Below are 16,264 nucleotides of genomic sequence, written 5' to 3' on the forward strand. Positions count from 1 at the left end.
TTTTTCAGTTTAAAAGCCGTAACATCCACTATTACGGTGTATAAACATAACAGGTGTGCTCTGTTAAAATGACCATTCATATGATCTAAAATAGTAAAAAAAAAAAAAAAATAATCTGAATTGTTTTTGCTACACCTTACATTTCGCAGAGTACATTTCACAGAGTAAATTTGACTCAAACAGAGTACATTTGGATAATTGAATGTGAATAATACATTCCTATCTCTAACTTCACAAGTCTGTTCAGGGTTACTGATGTTACTGAATGTATCCTGGATATATTCCTATCTGTGAACATTATAATCACAGTAAAACCGAACATTGCATTATTTTCATGGTTATAATGCATCTTTGTATTAAGATGTTTCATGCTAAATAGTTCTTAAAATGAATTTCCTTCAATCATCGGGACAAAAATCAAACAACCTCGCCGGTAATACTCTGTATTTAGCTTTTTTTCTGCAAAATTGTTATGAATTATAATATTGTATCAACAACTTTCATACATGTTAGCCATACTATACACTAACTATGGTGAGTGAATTACATTTTATTTACCTTAGAACCATCATCTTTGAGCTGTTTGAATATTTCCTATCGTGTGTAGGATTTAATGCATATCCATAATATTGAGAGCATAAAACTCTGGGGGGGCTAAAAAAAAACTAGACATTGCAAAGTAATTCATAAATTAGTTGTATAATGTACCTTAGATCAGGTTAAAGAAAATACATTTGGGGCTTGATCGTACTAAACTTCTAAAAAATACATTTGTATTGAAGCACTTTGTTTTTATACCTTATCATTATGCAAACAGGTAAAAAACTAGGTTGATATGTCTGTTTTAAGTGTATCGGTCAGTTTCATGGTTTTAGATGTTTATAATTTATGTTTATCCTTGACATTCAACCAATAAACATCAAATTCAGAATTCACTAGGATTATGTTCTCATGTTTTTTACATTTAGCTAAAATATAAATACACACTGTCTATAGTAGATACACTGTTTAGAACAATGTTGTTTGCAAATAGTCTGTTTTACTTATGTAACACGTTAGAGTTGAAATTCATGCATGACAATTGGTAAACCTTAGTCATTTGTGATCATAAATCCCCTCTTTTAGCTAGACCTGTTCAAAATGACAGATAAAACATAACCAAACACCTAAAAAATACACCAAAAGCAGATTGATAAAAATGTATACAGGCAAACGAGCCTAATCACTGTAATTACAACATCAAACTGCTTGTCTTACAAAATAGGGATGTGTCATGGGGTGATATATCTCAACCCTTGACTAAAATAACATTATCCTTCTGACTATTGATTAAATCTACTAAAAATCGACCTGTTTCATGATTTTAGATGTCTATAATTTATGTTTATCCTAGGACCATGCTACAAATCTTCAACACAGTTGGCTGAAAGGTGACTGAAATTAAGGGTATAGATTATAATAAGTATGATCGGATTGATGCAAGTTACATGAACATGTCTGTTTGAGGAAATAAAACAAAATTATGTATTAAACTATTGCAGTATTACACACTATTACACTATTGCATTATTACACATTTGCACAATATTACACTATTAAACACTAGCACACTTAGATAAGATAAACCTCATCCCTGTGGGAAAATTCTATTAATTCACTACCTTATTCCTCTATTTAAATCAGGGGACAAAAACATCTTTATCAACTACAGACCATTGTCTTTGTTTTCCCAATTTTCCAAGATTCTTGATTCAAGATTCTTAGATAGTTTTATTGAAAAGAATAACCTACTGAGTGAGAGTCATTATGGATTCAGGGCAAATCGATCTACAGCCTTAGCCTTAATGAATATATATGAAGAAATAACCACAATCGTAGATGAAAGGAATTACACCATAGGGGTGTTTATTGACTTAAAAAAAAGCATTTGATACGATTGATCATCACATTTTAATTTCTAAATTACAAACATACGGTGTGAGAGGGGTGGCGTTGAACTGGTTAAGTAGCTATCTTGAAAATAGACAACAATATGTACAACTCTCTGGTTACACATCTGAATGTATGAATATTGAATGTGTTGTCCCTCAAGGTTCGGTCCTGGGGTCCATACTTTTTATTTTATATATTAATGATATATGTGAAGTGTCAAACATATTGCAATTTGTTTTATTTGCTGTCGATACAAATTTCTTCAGTTCAGGAAAATACCTTAAAAAATTAGCAGATTACATTGTAAATGAAATGTGTAAATTTACGATATGGTTTAATAACAATAAGCTATCCCTAAATTTGGAAAAAAAAACGAAATGTATGATATTTACTAATCGAAAGAAGGAGAATGTTGCATTATGTATTGACGAAGTTAATATTGTAAGAGTATCTGAGTTAAAAAATGCTGGGTGTTATGTTGGATGTGAAATTGACATGGAAACCTCATATAATGTACATACAAAATAAGGTAGCCAAGAGTGTTTTGTTTTGAACAAGGCAAAGAATGTGCTTGATTATAATTCTATGCGAATATTATATTGTTCACTCATCCTAGCATATTTGAGTTACTGTGGGGTAACCCATATGAAAGCAAAATAAAGCCCTTATTTATATTACAGAAGAGAGCAGTAAGAATAGTTCACAATGTAGATTCAAGAGAACATAGCCAAGAGTGTTTGTTTTGAACAAGGCAAAGAATGTGCTTGACAGTGGCAAATCCTTATGGAAGCCAACGGAAGCCATGCCTCCCTAATATTAAAATATGAATTAATATCAAATATGAAATATAAAAAAAAATATATATATATATATATATATATATATAATTTTTTTTAATATGGTTTACATTCTTTTTCATCTGTGCATCTGTGTTATAATTATTATTATTTTTTTTTAAATGTCTCCCTCTTCTCCTTCTCACTCCCTCTAACACACTGTCAGCCTCACTATGCTCACTGCAGCAGGAGAGGAGGCAGATGGTAGGTCTCTTTCTCCAGGCTTCCAGCATTATAGAGTCCAAATCCGATCCTAGCCAATCAGATTCGAGCTGACTGCCACACCCTAAAAGTTTAAAACGGGGCTGAGAGGAAAAAACTCAGCATATTTTCCCCTCTGCACTCTGAACATTGTATTAACCCGTAACTGTTCCCACGGGCCGAATATTGCCCCGATTCTCGCGAGATTAAATCCACGGGGACCTCTCGGCGTGCCGAAGCTTTTCCTAAATCACTTCCATCATCGAAAACGAGGGGAAAAGGTCGGCTCACGACCCTGAAAATGTTGCGTGATTTTAAAAACGCTGTATTAAGTGAGCCTATTATGGGATCCACGCGAGCTTTCTATCGTGGAAACATCTGGGCGTCCCGCAACTTTTACTGATTCACATGTAGCCCCTAAAATGCTTAGAAAAGGAAAACAGAAAGCGTGGAATAAACTCGCCGAAACGGAAAAGTGTCCCACGGGCGCGCCGTGATTCCGATCCGCGTGAAAATATTCACGGCCATAGAGGAGACCGTGGGACACCTTTTTGCAACCGAATATGTGTCTCGAATTTGCTCCCACGCGGCGCGCAAAATCGCGCAAGGAAAAATCGGACCAAAAATTAACCAATGCTCCAGCAGTATTAATGACCCTGATGTAAACAAGACAAACGTCTTTCTCTGGTCTGCATCCCCTTATACAATTGTGTGTATTGAGCCGTACTGTATTGTACCCATTCTGCAATCTGTTAAATAAATAAAAAGAACGTTTGACTGGCCGCCGAGCCATACTGTAGTGTACATGGTGACTGCTTGACTAAAAAAAAAAAAAAAAAAAAAAATTATTAATAAAAATATTTAATAATTTTTTTTTAATAATTTTTTTTTGGCTTCCCCTGTTATTTTACCCACGCGACGCCACTGGTGCTTGATTATAATTCTATGCGAATATTATATTGTTCACTCATCCTAGCATATTTGAGTTACTGTGGGGTAACCCATATGAAAGCAACATAAAGCCCTTATTTATATTACAGAAGAGAGCAGTAAGAATAGTTCACAATGTAGATTCAAGAGAACATACCAACGAATTAATTATTAAATCCAAACTATTGAAACTTAAAGAGTTAGCTGTAATACAGACTTTATTAGTTTTGTTTAGAGTAAAATGCAGAGTATTACAAGCAAATATACAGAGGTTGTTTGTTCCCTAAACTTTCACACCCCCTTGCAGCGTTTTGACACCTAACAGGGCCCCTACACACACACCCCCTCGAACAGAGACACAGATCCTCAAAAAAGACAGATATTTTCAGCACTTTATATTTTCGGCCCAAGTCTAAGCTATCATATATAGTGTAATATATGTGTAATATTTAATGTGAATAATACAAAAAACATTGGGGGTAAAAAAGAGGAAGGAAGTTAATGAACTGCAGGATGTTGGTATGGGGGAGATGGTCAGGCCATACATATAAAATATAACACCACGTTATGCAATGATGCAGGGACATTAGCCCCTCTCATTCTTTAAATGTCCTTAATTTGGAACTTTAAAATCAGCTAGGGTGGTGAATGGTGTACAGTTTCAAAGTTTTTTATTTTGAAAAAGGCCTTTTCCCCACACTCTGTGCTATTTCAGGGTACTGTGACATTAAATTGGGGTTAGATGTGCATGTTGGTAAGGGGAAGTTGACCTAAAGATGCAGGCTTACCATTGCTACAGTGTATGGACATTCAGGCCTTGAGGTGATCTATATCCAAAATAAGTCTTAATTAAAGATGGTTGAAATACCCTATTGAAACAGTTAGAACAGCATGGACAGATAGACCCTTACAAGTTATCACAAACAGTGCTGTATTTGTAAATCTGCTATGTCTTAAATGTCTGGATGTATTGCAAATGGGGGACTCTGATGTAAACAAGACTAGAGTCTTTCTATGGCATGTAACCTCTTAATTTTAGTTTTAGTCTTACGAAATAAGAAAATAAGAATCACCACCGTGTCCCAAACTGTCAAATAGTTGGTATTACACCATTTACATTTAGTCAATTAGTTGACGTTTTTATCCAAATTATAATTATAATACATCTCTGTCAGCGGTGTAACAATATTCATCAAAGTGTAGGTTAGTTTATTAGGACATATGCATGTTTATGGGGGAAATCTTTTAAAATATGTGTGAAAACAGGTGAACATTGTGTGAACAAAAAATATGCTATGAGTATAATGTTGTACAATACATTACTTGTACATGTTACAAAGATATAAACCATTTGAATGATGACTGTAAATGTGTGTTGAGTTTGCATGTGCCCTAATCTTCACGCCCCCCATGCTGTGTTTTAGCACCTAAGAAGGGGCCCTGTTCGCACCCCCGAACAGAGACACACACCCACAGACACACATAGATCTTTTCTGTACTTTATATTTTCAGCCCTACTCTTTAAGCTATCATATATAGTGTAATATATGTGTAATAATTAATGTGAATAATATAAAACACTGTAATGCAACCTTTTTAAAGAATCTATTTTAAATAAAAAACACTTCACAGGACCGTATTAAGGATATATTCAAACCCTAGACCCTTGCATGCTAATGAAATGGTGCACTTTGGCACCCAAAGAGCATTAAGGGGATACATTTGTAATTTTCTTTTGCTTAAACACAAGTGTATAAAGATTATGTCTTTATCCAAGAAACTAAAATACATACATACATACATACATACATACATACATACATACATACATACATACATACATACATACATACATACATACATACATACATACATACATACATACATACATACATACATACATACATACATACATACATACTTATTGTGGTTACAACTCTTTTTTTTTTAGATTCAAAAGTATTTTCTTTTATTTAGACTTTTGCTTAAACACATTAGACACATTACATTTGTAATTTGGAATACATAAAATGTATCTTACATTTAGCATTTGGATTACACAAATTCCCAAGACTTTGGAATACACAAAATGTATTCAACCTTGTAACTTCTTTTTGTATTTTATTTTTTTATTCTTTTTTAAAACAAACATATAAACAAACATGACAACACACGATAAGATATACAAGCATTAATTGTCAGGGCACATCCAATGAGATCACATTTTGGTTAGTTGTTTTATATAAGATATACCCATAATACCTGTTATCTAAAAAAAAAACCCTACATACATATGCTCAGCTCGAAACCCCCCCTCCCGGACCCCACCTTGAGAAGTACCTCCACTATCCCTCGCACCTAACCAGACACTACCATTATAAGCTAGCTTTTATTCTCTCCACCACTTCTAACCACATTGACATTTTGGATTCATTGAGACCCAGAATTCTTGCTGTAGATATTTCATGGTAAATTACATCGAGATATGTAAGAAACCAAACTTTACGGCACATTTTTTCCGGTTGAAACCAGCGTGATGCGATCAGCTTTTTGGCTACTGTGATACCCGATAAAACCAATCTCTTTAGCTGTGGATTCACTGCAAACTCAAAAACATCATTCAACAGCAATACCGAGGGGTGTACAGGTATATTCCAAGATACGAGTTTTGATATTTGTTGGGTCACATCTTTCCAGAATGCCTTAACTGGTGAGCAGTCCCAATACATGTGCATAAATGTCCCTTCGTCCCCATTTGTACATTGGGTGCATTTGGAATCTTGTTTGAGCCCCATTCGGCACAGTCTTATAGGAGTCAAGTATGTCCTGTGAATATAGTTAAGATTGATTTGTTGATGATCCGGGTTCCTTGATGTAAGTCGGACATTTGCCCAGGCTCCTTGCCAATCAAAGTCATTTTCCAGGTCTGGTATATCCCTCCTCCAGACAGAGTCAAGTTGGAGGGTTTCATACGAGGACGTTAGTAATTGATGATAAAATTCTGAAACAAAACCTCTCGATGTCTCTCTTGAGTAGAAGAATTTGTGGTATCTGTGGTGTTCAATTGGTCTGTCTAATGGAACACCGTGAGACTTCAAACATAGCTCTAACTGTTTGTGAAAAAGCCATGTGGACTTGGTGAGATTAAATTTTTTGCGTATTTCTTTATCACTACAAAAACCCTGTTTGTTAAAAATATCCCCTAATGAGTGTATGCCTTGCTTTTCCCATATAGGGAATCTTATAGGTCGTTTTCCAATTAAGAGAGCATTGTTATTGAATAAGGGAGTATGGTTGTGCCATTCTTGTGGGTTAGGATTTTTTTTTTGTGATTCACGCCATATCCGGATCGCATGAGTAATTATGGGGCCAAATTTTCAACCTTGTAACTTCTGTAACTTAATTCTCACACAGTTTAAATGTTTAATCTGTAAACCTTGGAATACACACACAGACACATACACCCACCTTGGGGGCCGTTTTTTCTACAGAAACGGGAAGTCGCAGAGTCATAAATCTGCTTTTGGCAGATGGTTTTGAGCCATCTTATTGGCCCTAGTCATTCACCCTATGAACTATGACTGCTACAGGGGTTGTCACTATCAGAATTTTCAGAGAACCTGCAGCGTTTCATTTCAGTCTACTGAGAGACATTTGAGAGAGGAGACAGCCTACAGTGTGGAGACACACAGAGCAGGGGAGAATTCTTTCTACACACCAACAGCAAACAGACAGAAGATAGACTTATTCTTAAGATACAAACATCACTTGGAAGAAAATGCACTTTCATAAGAAATACACACTCACCATTTGAAATAAATGCACTTTCTGAAGAATAATAGATTCATACACAAAATGTATTTTACATTTGGCTTTTGGCATTAAGAAAACACACACACATTTGAAATAAATGCACTTTCTGAAGAAAACACACATTGTATTTTACATTTAGCATTTGGAATACACAAAATGTATTTTATTCTGAAGATATACATATATTCTTAATTGTGTAACTTAAACCACACACATTTATTCTTAAGATTGTTGTGAAACTATATTCTGAAGATACACATAAAACATATTGTGAAGATATTGTATTTTTCTGAAAAACCTTGGAAATACATATTGTGAAGATACACATAAAACATATTGTGAAGATATATTCTTAAGACTTTTGGAATACAGAAATACATATTCTGAAAACCTTGGAATACATACAATCTGAAAATAAAAAAAACTTTTGAATCTAAAAAAAAAATTTGAATCTTTTATTTTGAAGGACTTTATTTTTTTGAAAAAAAAATAAAACCTTTATTTTGAAAAAAATCTGAAAACTCCTCCCCTTCCGTAACCAGACGGCCCACCCCTTCCGAAACCGGATGTCCCTCCCTCAAAACCGGATGTCCCGCCTCCTTACATCCTCGACCAATCAGAGAAGCCCTAGGGGGGTCATAAATCATCTCAAAATAACCTACCCTAAGTCCCGCCCCCTTAAACCTCTCCAAAAAGGGGCGTGGCTACAATCAATCAATCGTGTTTTGCATAATGAGACAGGTGCCGAATCTCACTTCTCTCTCTTGCCCTGTTCTCAGTTTAACCTAGTGTGTGTGTGTGTGTGTGTGTGTGTGTGTGTGTGTGTGTGTGTGTGTGTGTGTGTGTGTGTGTGTGTGTGTGTGTGTGTGTTATTATCAGTTTGACCTAGTGTGTGCAGATGGCTGGCTGGTGGATATGTACCAGGCCACTCTCAACATGGGATTCCTGGTTGGCAGCATCACTATTGGCTATCTGGCCGACAGGTAAGGCCGTGATTTGTTACCTTGCTAATAGGTAAGCTTTTATCATAGTCCCACTGGTTTACAGGTACAGCTCTGTCCAAACGTTTGTCCAGTTGTTACTGTTATACCTGCACAGGCACTGAGCTGCACTACCCGAGCAACTTCTGTGGGTTGCAGACACCGCCTCATGCTACCTCTAGCAGTGAGGGCCCTGGCAAAATGCAAAAGTAACCAAAAGTCAGCCAGAAAGGATGAGGACAGGGAAATGGTCTGTGGCCACCACCTGCAGAACCAGGGGTTGTCTTGCAAATTGCCTCTCATTTCCACCTGTTGTCTGTTCCATTTGCACAACAGCAGGTGAAATTGATTCACAATCAGTGTTGCTTCCTAACTGGACAGGTTGATATCCTAGAAGTGTGATTGACTTGGAGTTACATTGTAATTATTATATGTTCCCTTGAACAGTGTATACAAGGCTACTATGTCTATACTACTATGATTGATTGATTGCATTTATTGGACAATCTAAAATCACATACAATACTGATACACAACATGTACAGCCATCACATATAATTTAAAACCGTCAAGGATTGAAACACAATAAAACCTTTATTTCCATTGTGGTGCTATGCTACTATGCCTATACTACTACCTACTATGTTTAAACTACTATCTTCTACTATACTATGCTACTATGCCTATACTACTAGAGTCTATTCGATTAGATTCGATTCGATTAGACAATTCCACAGGCAACTGATAAAAATTAGATTAGATTAGATAAAAATATATTGTCATTATACAGCACAAGTACAGTACAACGAAAATAAGTGTGGCATCCAACCAAAGTAAATTGGTCACTATTATTGAACCACTTATAGCACATGCATGAGTCTGGTCTCTCTTGAAAGGAAACATTCAGAATAGTGCTGTCAATCGATAACAATATTTAATTGCGATTAATCGCATGATTGTCCATAGTTAACTCGCGATTAATCGCAAATTAATCGCATTTATTTATTTTTATTTGTTATCTACCTTAAACGGATATTTTTCAAGTTCCAAGTTTTAATACTCTTATCAACATGAGAGTCAACAAATGCTTGCTTTATGCAGCCATTTAACACAAAAGGATGACCCTCATGCATTGCAAATTTGCATCAAATTCAAAACAGAGTGATGCACAAAATAACTTAAAAGAAAATAATAATTTAAAACAATGAATAAAGTGTGCATGAAATAAAACGTTAGGAACTTGTTACATTCACCCACACAAGGGCTGAGTAATCACACCACCCCCCCCTCTCTCTCTCTCTTGCCCCTTCCTCATCTCTCTCACCCCCTCTCTCTCTCTCTCTCTCTCTCTCTCTCTCTCTCTCTCTCTCTCTATATATCTCACACACACACACACACACACACACACACACACACACACACACACACACACACACACACACACACACACACACACACACACACACACACACACACACACACACACACACACACACACCCCTATACGGGTTTATGCTACATCGTGGGGACCAATGACTGTATACAGCCTGATGGGATCCAGCCTTTCTAAAGGGTCTAGAGACATGATTTTAACTGCTAAAATCATTATATTTTTTTGTTAACACAAAAACCACTTGACATTTTCAAAACTCTCCAAAAAAAAAAAATCTGATATCTACTGGTTTATACTACCTCATGCGGACCACATGACTGTATACAGCCTGATGGGATCCAGCCTTTCTAAAGGGTCTAGAGACATGATTTTAACTGCTAAAATCATTTGAATTTTTTGTTAACACAAAAACCACTTGACATTTTCCCAACTCTTAAAAAAAAAGAAACCTGAAATCCCTCCCCCCATGGGGACCGGTCCCCATGGGGGGGAGGGATTTCATGTTTCTTTTTTTTTGTGTGTTAACAAACAAATATAATGGTTTTAGCAGTTAAAATCATGTCTCTAGACCCTTTAGAAAGGCTGGATCCCATCAGGCTGTATACAGGTTATAGTCAAGTCAAGTAATTTATTTATAGAGCACATTTAAAAGCTCGAGAGCCAACCAAAGTGCTGTACAGTACAGTCAAAGCATAAAATCAATGTCCTATAAAATACACAAATATAAAAAGGCACAACAGGACAGGACAGTACAAAAGGACAAGCGGATAGGGGAGCACAAAGTACAGTATAGCACACCGGGGACAGAGGAGCACAAGAAGAGATACAAGAGGGAGGGGCCAGGATAAAATTGCATGGGAGTGTGTGGGTTAGGGTAACCGAGAATCAGGATTAATCGAAGGCTAGGGAATAAAAGTGGGTTTTTAAACGGGCCTTAAATGTCTCCAGCGTAGGGGCAGATCGAATCTCCAGGGGAAGCTGGTTCCATAGTTTGAGGGCTACGGCCTTGAAGGAGCGATCGCCTCTCTTTTTTAGTCTGGTGCTGGGGGGGGGGGGGGGGGCAGCCGAGCCTGGTTGGAGGATCTTAGTGACCTGGGTGCTACGTAGGGGGTGATGAGCTCGGTGATGTATAGGGGTACTGCACCCGATAGTGCCTTGAAGATCAAAGATTACACCCAGGCTCTTGACGTGGGGTTTGAGGTGGGTGGAGAGTTGTCCTAGGCTGTTGGAGAGTGTTTGGGTGGAAGAGGGGGGCCAAACAAAATGATCTCTGTTATGTTCATTGGCATACTATCAACACCACTGTTAGGCACTGCACATAACATACAATCAATTCAAAACAATACACTACCTTCCATTGTTTGGGGCTCTTGTTACAGTTTTTTACGACTGCTTTGATGCATTTTGCACATCAGAGTTTCAATGTGCAAAACTCAAAATGCTAATTGCTAAACTGACTTTAAAAATGCATACTCTAAGATACTAAATGCTATGCTTACATATCAAGTGCAAAACTGTTAATACAAAGTGCAAAACTCTAAATCATATGCTCCAGTCTCATAATACAGCCACCTAATACTACATCAATGTTCAATTGCTTATTGCTACACAGGCAGATCACTAAATCAATTCCAACAGGTGTTTGTACTAATGTCTCATTACCTTCAACAGCCTTGCCCAGGTGAGTAGCATTGCAATACAATTGATAATATCTTCACCACTACATAAAAAGCTGCTTATAAACCTGAAGAAAGGAGCAACATGGAGCAAGTTGGTGCAGCTGAGGTTGCACAACGAAGGACAGGGTCATGGACGGGGTCGTGGCCAAGGAGGCAGAAGAACATCTGTCTCAAATGAAATTATAACCACAATTGTTGACCATGTAATACAGTAAACCGAGGTCTTACTAGTGTCTCATAAAGACAAACAAGTGGTTGAGCAGATATTGAGTGCAGAACTAGAGATGGTTAGTGACTGGCTAGGCTACAACAAGCTGTCCCTCCATGTGGGGAAGACTGAGTCCATCCTATTTGGGTCAAAGGTCAGGCTCAGAAAATCACCAGGTTTTAACATTAGAATAGGAGATACTGTTCTCACCGACAAAACATCTGTGAAATATCTTGGTTGTGCCAGTCAGATACAGGAGTTGTATGGGGAAGGAGTAATTTTTGTATTCTGCAGCTGTCTGCCCAGTGACCTGAAAATCGTAGTCAATGCTGTTAGATTCACGTCCAGCCTGAAGACATGGCTCAAAAGGGACTATATGGTAAATGGTAAATGGTATATGTGATGTGCAGTGGCGGCTGCTGACCAAATTTTTGGTGAAGCAAACATTTTATTTTTAAAACATCCCACAATGTGTGTGTCATTGGTGGCTGGTGCGTTAAAAAATTGGGGAGGACGGGAGAGATTAAAAGTAATAAAGAAGTCCGAAATTCAAGCTTTCTTTAACTACAAGGCATTTATTCATCATATATATTTTTTTTATAATATCAAACAGAAGACTGACTACACCGAATACAGAAGCCATGTTCGCTGGATTTTGGGGAAAAACAATATCTTTGACCTGTATTGGTCCCCTTGATACCACATTGTTGGGTATGGCCTACTTGGCCATAGTGCAGGGTCTTGTGAGGTCAAACCTTTAGTGGTGGTGGTGATACTGCTGCTTGTAGAGGTGGGTGACACGTCATCTTCATGATGGGCAGGTGTTATGGTCTCACTGAAGGTGGATGTTGACGGACAGGGTTCCTGCAAGTTTCAACAGGTTACATTTAAGACCTTTTAAGACCACTTTCAATATAATCTAATATGTTGCCATACCAGCAAAGAACTATTAAGGACAATTACTAAGAAGTAATTCCATGTATTTGCTATTACCATACTGCTTACTTTGCAGCCTGTACATTTCCCCCCCAAACACATTTAAACATGATCCAGAGAAGTACAGTATGGCTAAATACACACAATTGTTAATGGGATGCAGACCAGAGAAAGACTTTCGTCTTGTTTACATCAGGGTCCCCCATTTTCAATTCATGATGAATTGTAAGTAATGGTGCAATTAGCACCATGCAATCCATTTTTTGTGGATCTAGCCCACAGTGTTTGTACACGTATAATATTGGGAGTTGTGCCTATAATTGACTCTTTGATACCGGCTCTGACCTGGTGAACGATCATGGTTGCTCTGGCCTCCAGTGGCCTCTGCTATTGGGCTCTCAGACGTGGACCGGCTGTGGCTGTCTGAGGTCTCTGGGTCAATAAATGCTGCCTTTGTGGGCTCACGTGCTGCAGACTGTGCTGTCGTCCATCTGTAGATTGTGTAGGTACACTTGAGACACCTTCTTGATGAGTTCTCACCTGCAGGCACAGTCAAACATGCATGGATACAGTTAGACAGTAGACAATTATTTTTTTTAAACATCCCCCACTGTGTGTCAGTGGTGGCTGGTTAGTTAAAAAATGGGGGAGGACAGGAGAGATAAAAAAAAAGAAATGTAATAAAGTAGTCAGAAATTCAAGCTTTTTTTTAACTACAAGGCATTTATTCATAATTTTTTTTTTATAATATCAAACAGAAGACTGAGTCTGTGCTAACCGAATACAGAAGCCATGTTCGCTGTATTTTGGGGAGGAAACTATCTTTGACCTGTATAGGGAGGTGTAGTGGTTACGTCATTTTCGTTTTTTTCCTGTTCCACCCTCTGTGGAATGCAATGTATTTCCCCATTTACCATTTCTAAATAGTCTCGTTTTAGATAAATAAAGCATTAGCGTTGGCATGGTGTACCTTTCTGTGCGTATTTATCCACAATCTATAGCTCAAGATGAAAATATTCGCAATTAATCGTAAAGGTAGCAAAATAACAACGTTTATTACAACATTGTTGGGTATGGCCTATGACACTTGGCCATAGTGCAGGGTCTTGTGAGGTCAAACCTTTAGTGGTGATGGTGATACTGCTGCTTGCAGAGGTGGGTGACACGTCATCTTCATGATGGGCAGGTGTTATGGTCTCACTGAAGGTAACGGACAGGGTTCCTGCAAGTTTCAACAGGTAACATTTAAGAATCTTTAAGACCTTTTTAAGACCCCTTTCAATGGAATCTAATAAATATCTAAAGAACTATTAAGGAAAATGACTAAGAAGTAATTCCATATGTATTGGCCTGATAGGCTGTTACTCTGCAGCCCGGACGGGTGAATACTTTCAACAACAAATGTTTGTTTCCGCGTGCGAGTTTTGCGCTCTGATTGGCCAGGTCATGTGACATGTGCGCCAATCGTGGGACAGCAAGTTCTGCGCCTATTTCCGGGTCTAACAGCCTGCAAACTACCTGGCGTTCTATCGCCATGCTCTAAGACAAACTCTAACCTTAACCAACTCCGAAAGAGCACCTGAGCTTAACCAGTGTAGACACTTACGGTCCCACGATTGGGCGTACATGTCACATGACCAGAAATGACCTGGCCAATCAGAGACGCGGAAACAAACATTTGTTGTCTAAAGTATTCAGGCAGCCCCGCCATTTCCCCCCCAAACACATTTAAACATGATAGAGAGAAGTTATCGCAACATAGAAGTCATTTCCTAATCAATACCATTTAAGACTGACTTTTTAAGGCCCAAAATTGTGATTATTAAATGTAAGACTTTAAGAACAGTTATGAATATGAGCACTTTGAAAGGGATCATGTACCTTGGCTAATGTGTCCTCCTGAGCTTGGTCAATATCCACCTGGGCTGGTATATCCTCTTGAACATTATAGGCAGGAGGTGGGGTGCCAAAATACTTCAATAATGACCCTAGGAGAGATAAGAAAATTATATAATTATAGTAAAAAGCATTGCATTCATGATAGCTTAAAATGACAAGAACAGCTACAGTAGCTAAGTTAATAATTATGCTCAAGTCACCAACAGTGTTTATGAGCTTTTGAAAAGCAAATATATTACAAAGTGCATTTTTCACAAAATGAAACAAAAACATGATAATTGACTGTTCCTGTCCTTTACAGTTAGCTAGCTAGGATACCTAACACTGCCAGTGAAACTGCCCTGCAGAAGCTAACATCAGCTAACGAATTTGGCTAGCTAACAGTGATACTATTTTAATGGTCAATTGAAGAACAACAACAACAACAACTGAAAACTCTTAAATATGCCAAGTGTTCTAATAATTTTGGCCACCACTGAGCAAACTGCATAAATGTATTACACCTTTCACCATAGGGTTAGGGTTAGTGTTACGAAGGATCAGATTAAACCGAATATATATATTTATTTATGGATATATATTGAATAGTATTTGTATATCGTTTGATATCCCTTGTATATTCCTTGTTCATATACACGGAATATCCCTTTAGCCTACTATAGCCCATAATAGTTCATTCTCTTATTGGACAAGGACCTGGCGCCAGGGGACAAGCCCCTTGGAGCCAAGTTCAATGGTACCGACGAGACATGTCTCTACTAGCCCCGGCTCTGCGCAGGAATACGGCTACCGAAAAGAGAGTGGCACTATTTGTTCACTGTGCATATAAATATGGCGCAAGTAAATGTAGAAGACCCTTAGTCCTTTACCCTTCTACCCAACTAAGTAACTGTTGTGAAGGGCCAGATTAAACCGAATATATATATTTATTATATATATATATTTAATTGTATTTGTATATTCTCTAATATTCCCTGATATCCCTTGTATATTCCTTGTACAATATGCATTGAATATCCATTCTAGCCTACTGAACATCCCATAATAGTCTCCATTCTACTATTGGTCGAGACCTTGGTGCCAGGCTGCCATACCCCCCAGACCCAGTTCAAACGTACCGCTCAACATGTACGAACAAGTCCTAGTTCCGCGTAGGAATCTGGCTACCGCACCACTAATGGGACTATTTGTTCATAGTGCGTATATATACTGCGCTACTAAAGTAGGACTTCCTTTTCAGTCCAGTTTCTTACCCTCCAATAGAGTGACAGACGTAAAGCCTCCCCGCGACGCCACGTGTGGGAGTAAGGCCAAGTTCGGCCTACCATCGGTATTGAGACATCGTGTATATTAATATTTGAATAGTCATATTTGGCACTATATCGTCGAGTTGGACGTAGTCTATTAAGCTAATAATAGTCTGTTAATATATAGTGCTTCGTGCGGTGAGAATACTA

At 37.7% G+C, this 16,264-nt stretch overlaps 1 protein-coding gene across 1 annotated transcript in view; it reads left to right on the top strand.

Annotated features, from left to right (window-relative positions):
- Positions 1-16,264, top strand: part of LOC311228054 (solute carrier family 22 member 2-like) — a gene marked incomplete at its 5' end in the record, with an annotated part of 129,335 nt that overhangs the window by 15,965 nt on the left and 97,106 nt on the right. The window contains one exon of the mRNA XM_084313956.1: positions 8,592-8,695. Coding sequence (XP_084170082.1) covers positions 8,592-8,695 — 104 coding nt within the window. The remainder of the gene's footprint in view (positions 1-8,591; positions 8,696-16,264) is intronic.

This window comes from Notolepis coatsorum, assembly GCF_963971535.1.
Source record: "Notolepis coatsorum genome assembly, chromosome: 5".
Taxonomy (NCBI): domain Eukaryota; kingdom Metazoa; phylum Chordata; class Actinopteri; order Aulopiformes; family Paralepididae; genus Notolepis; species Notolepis coatsorum.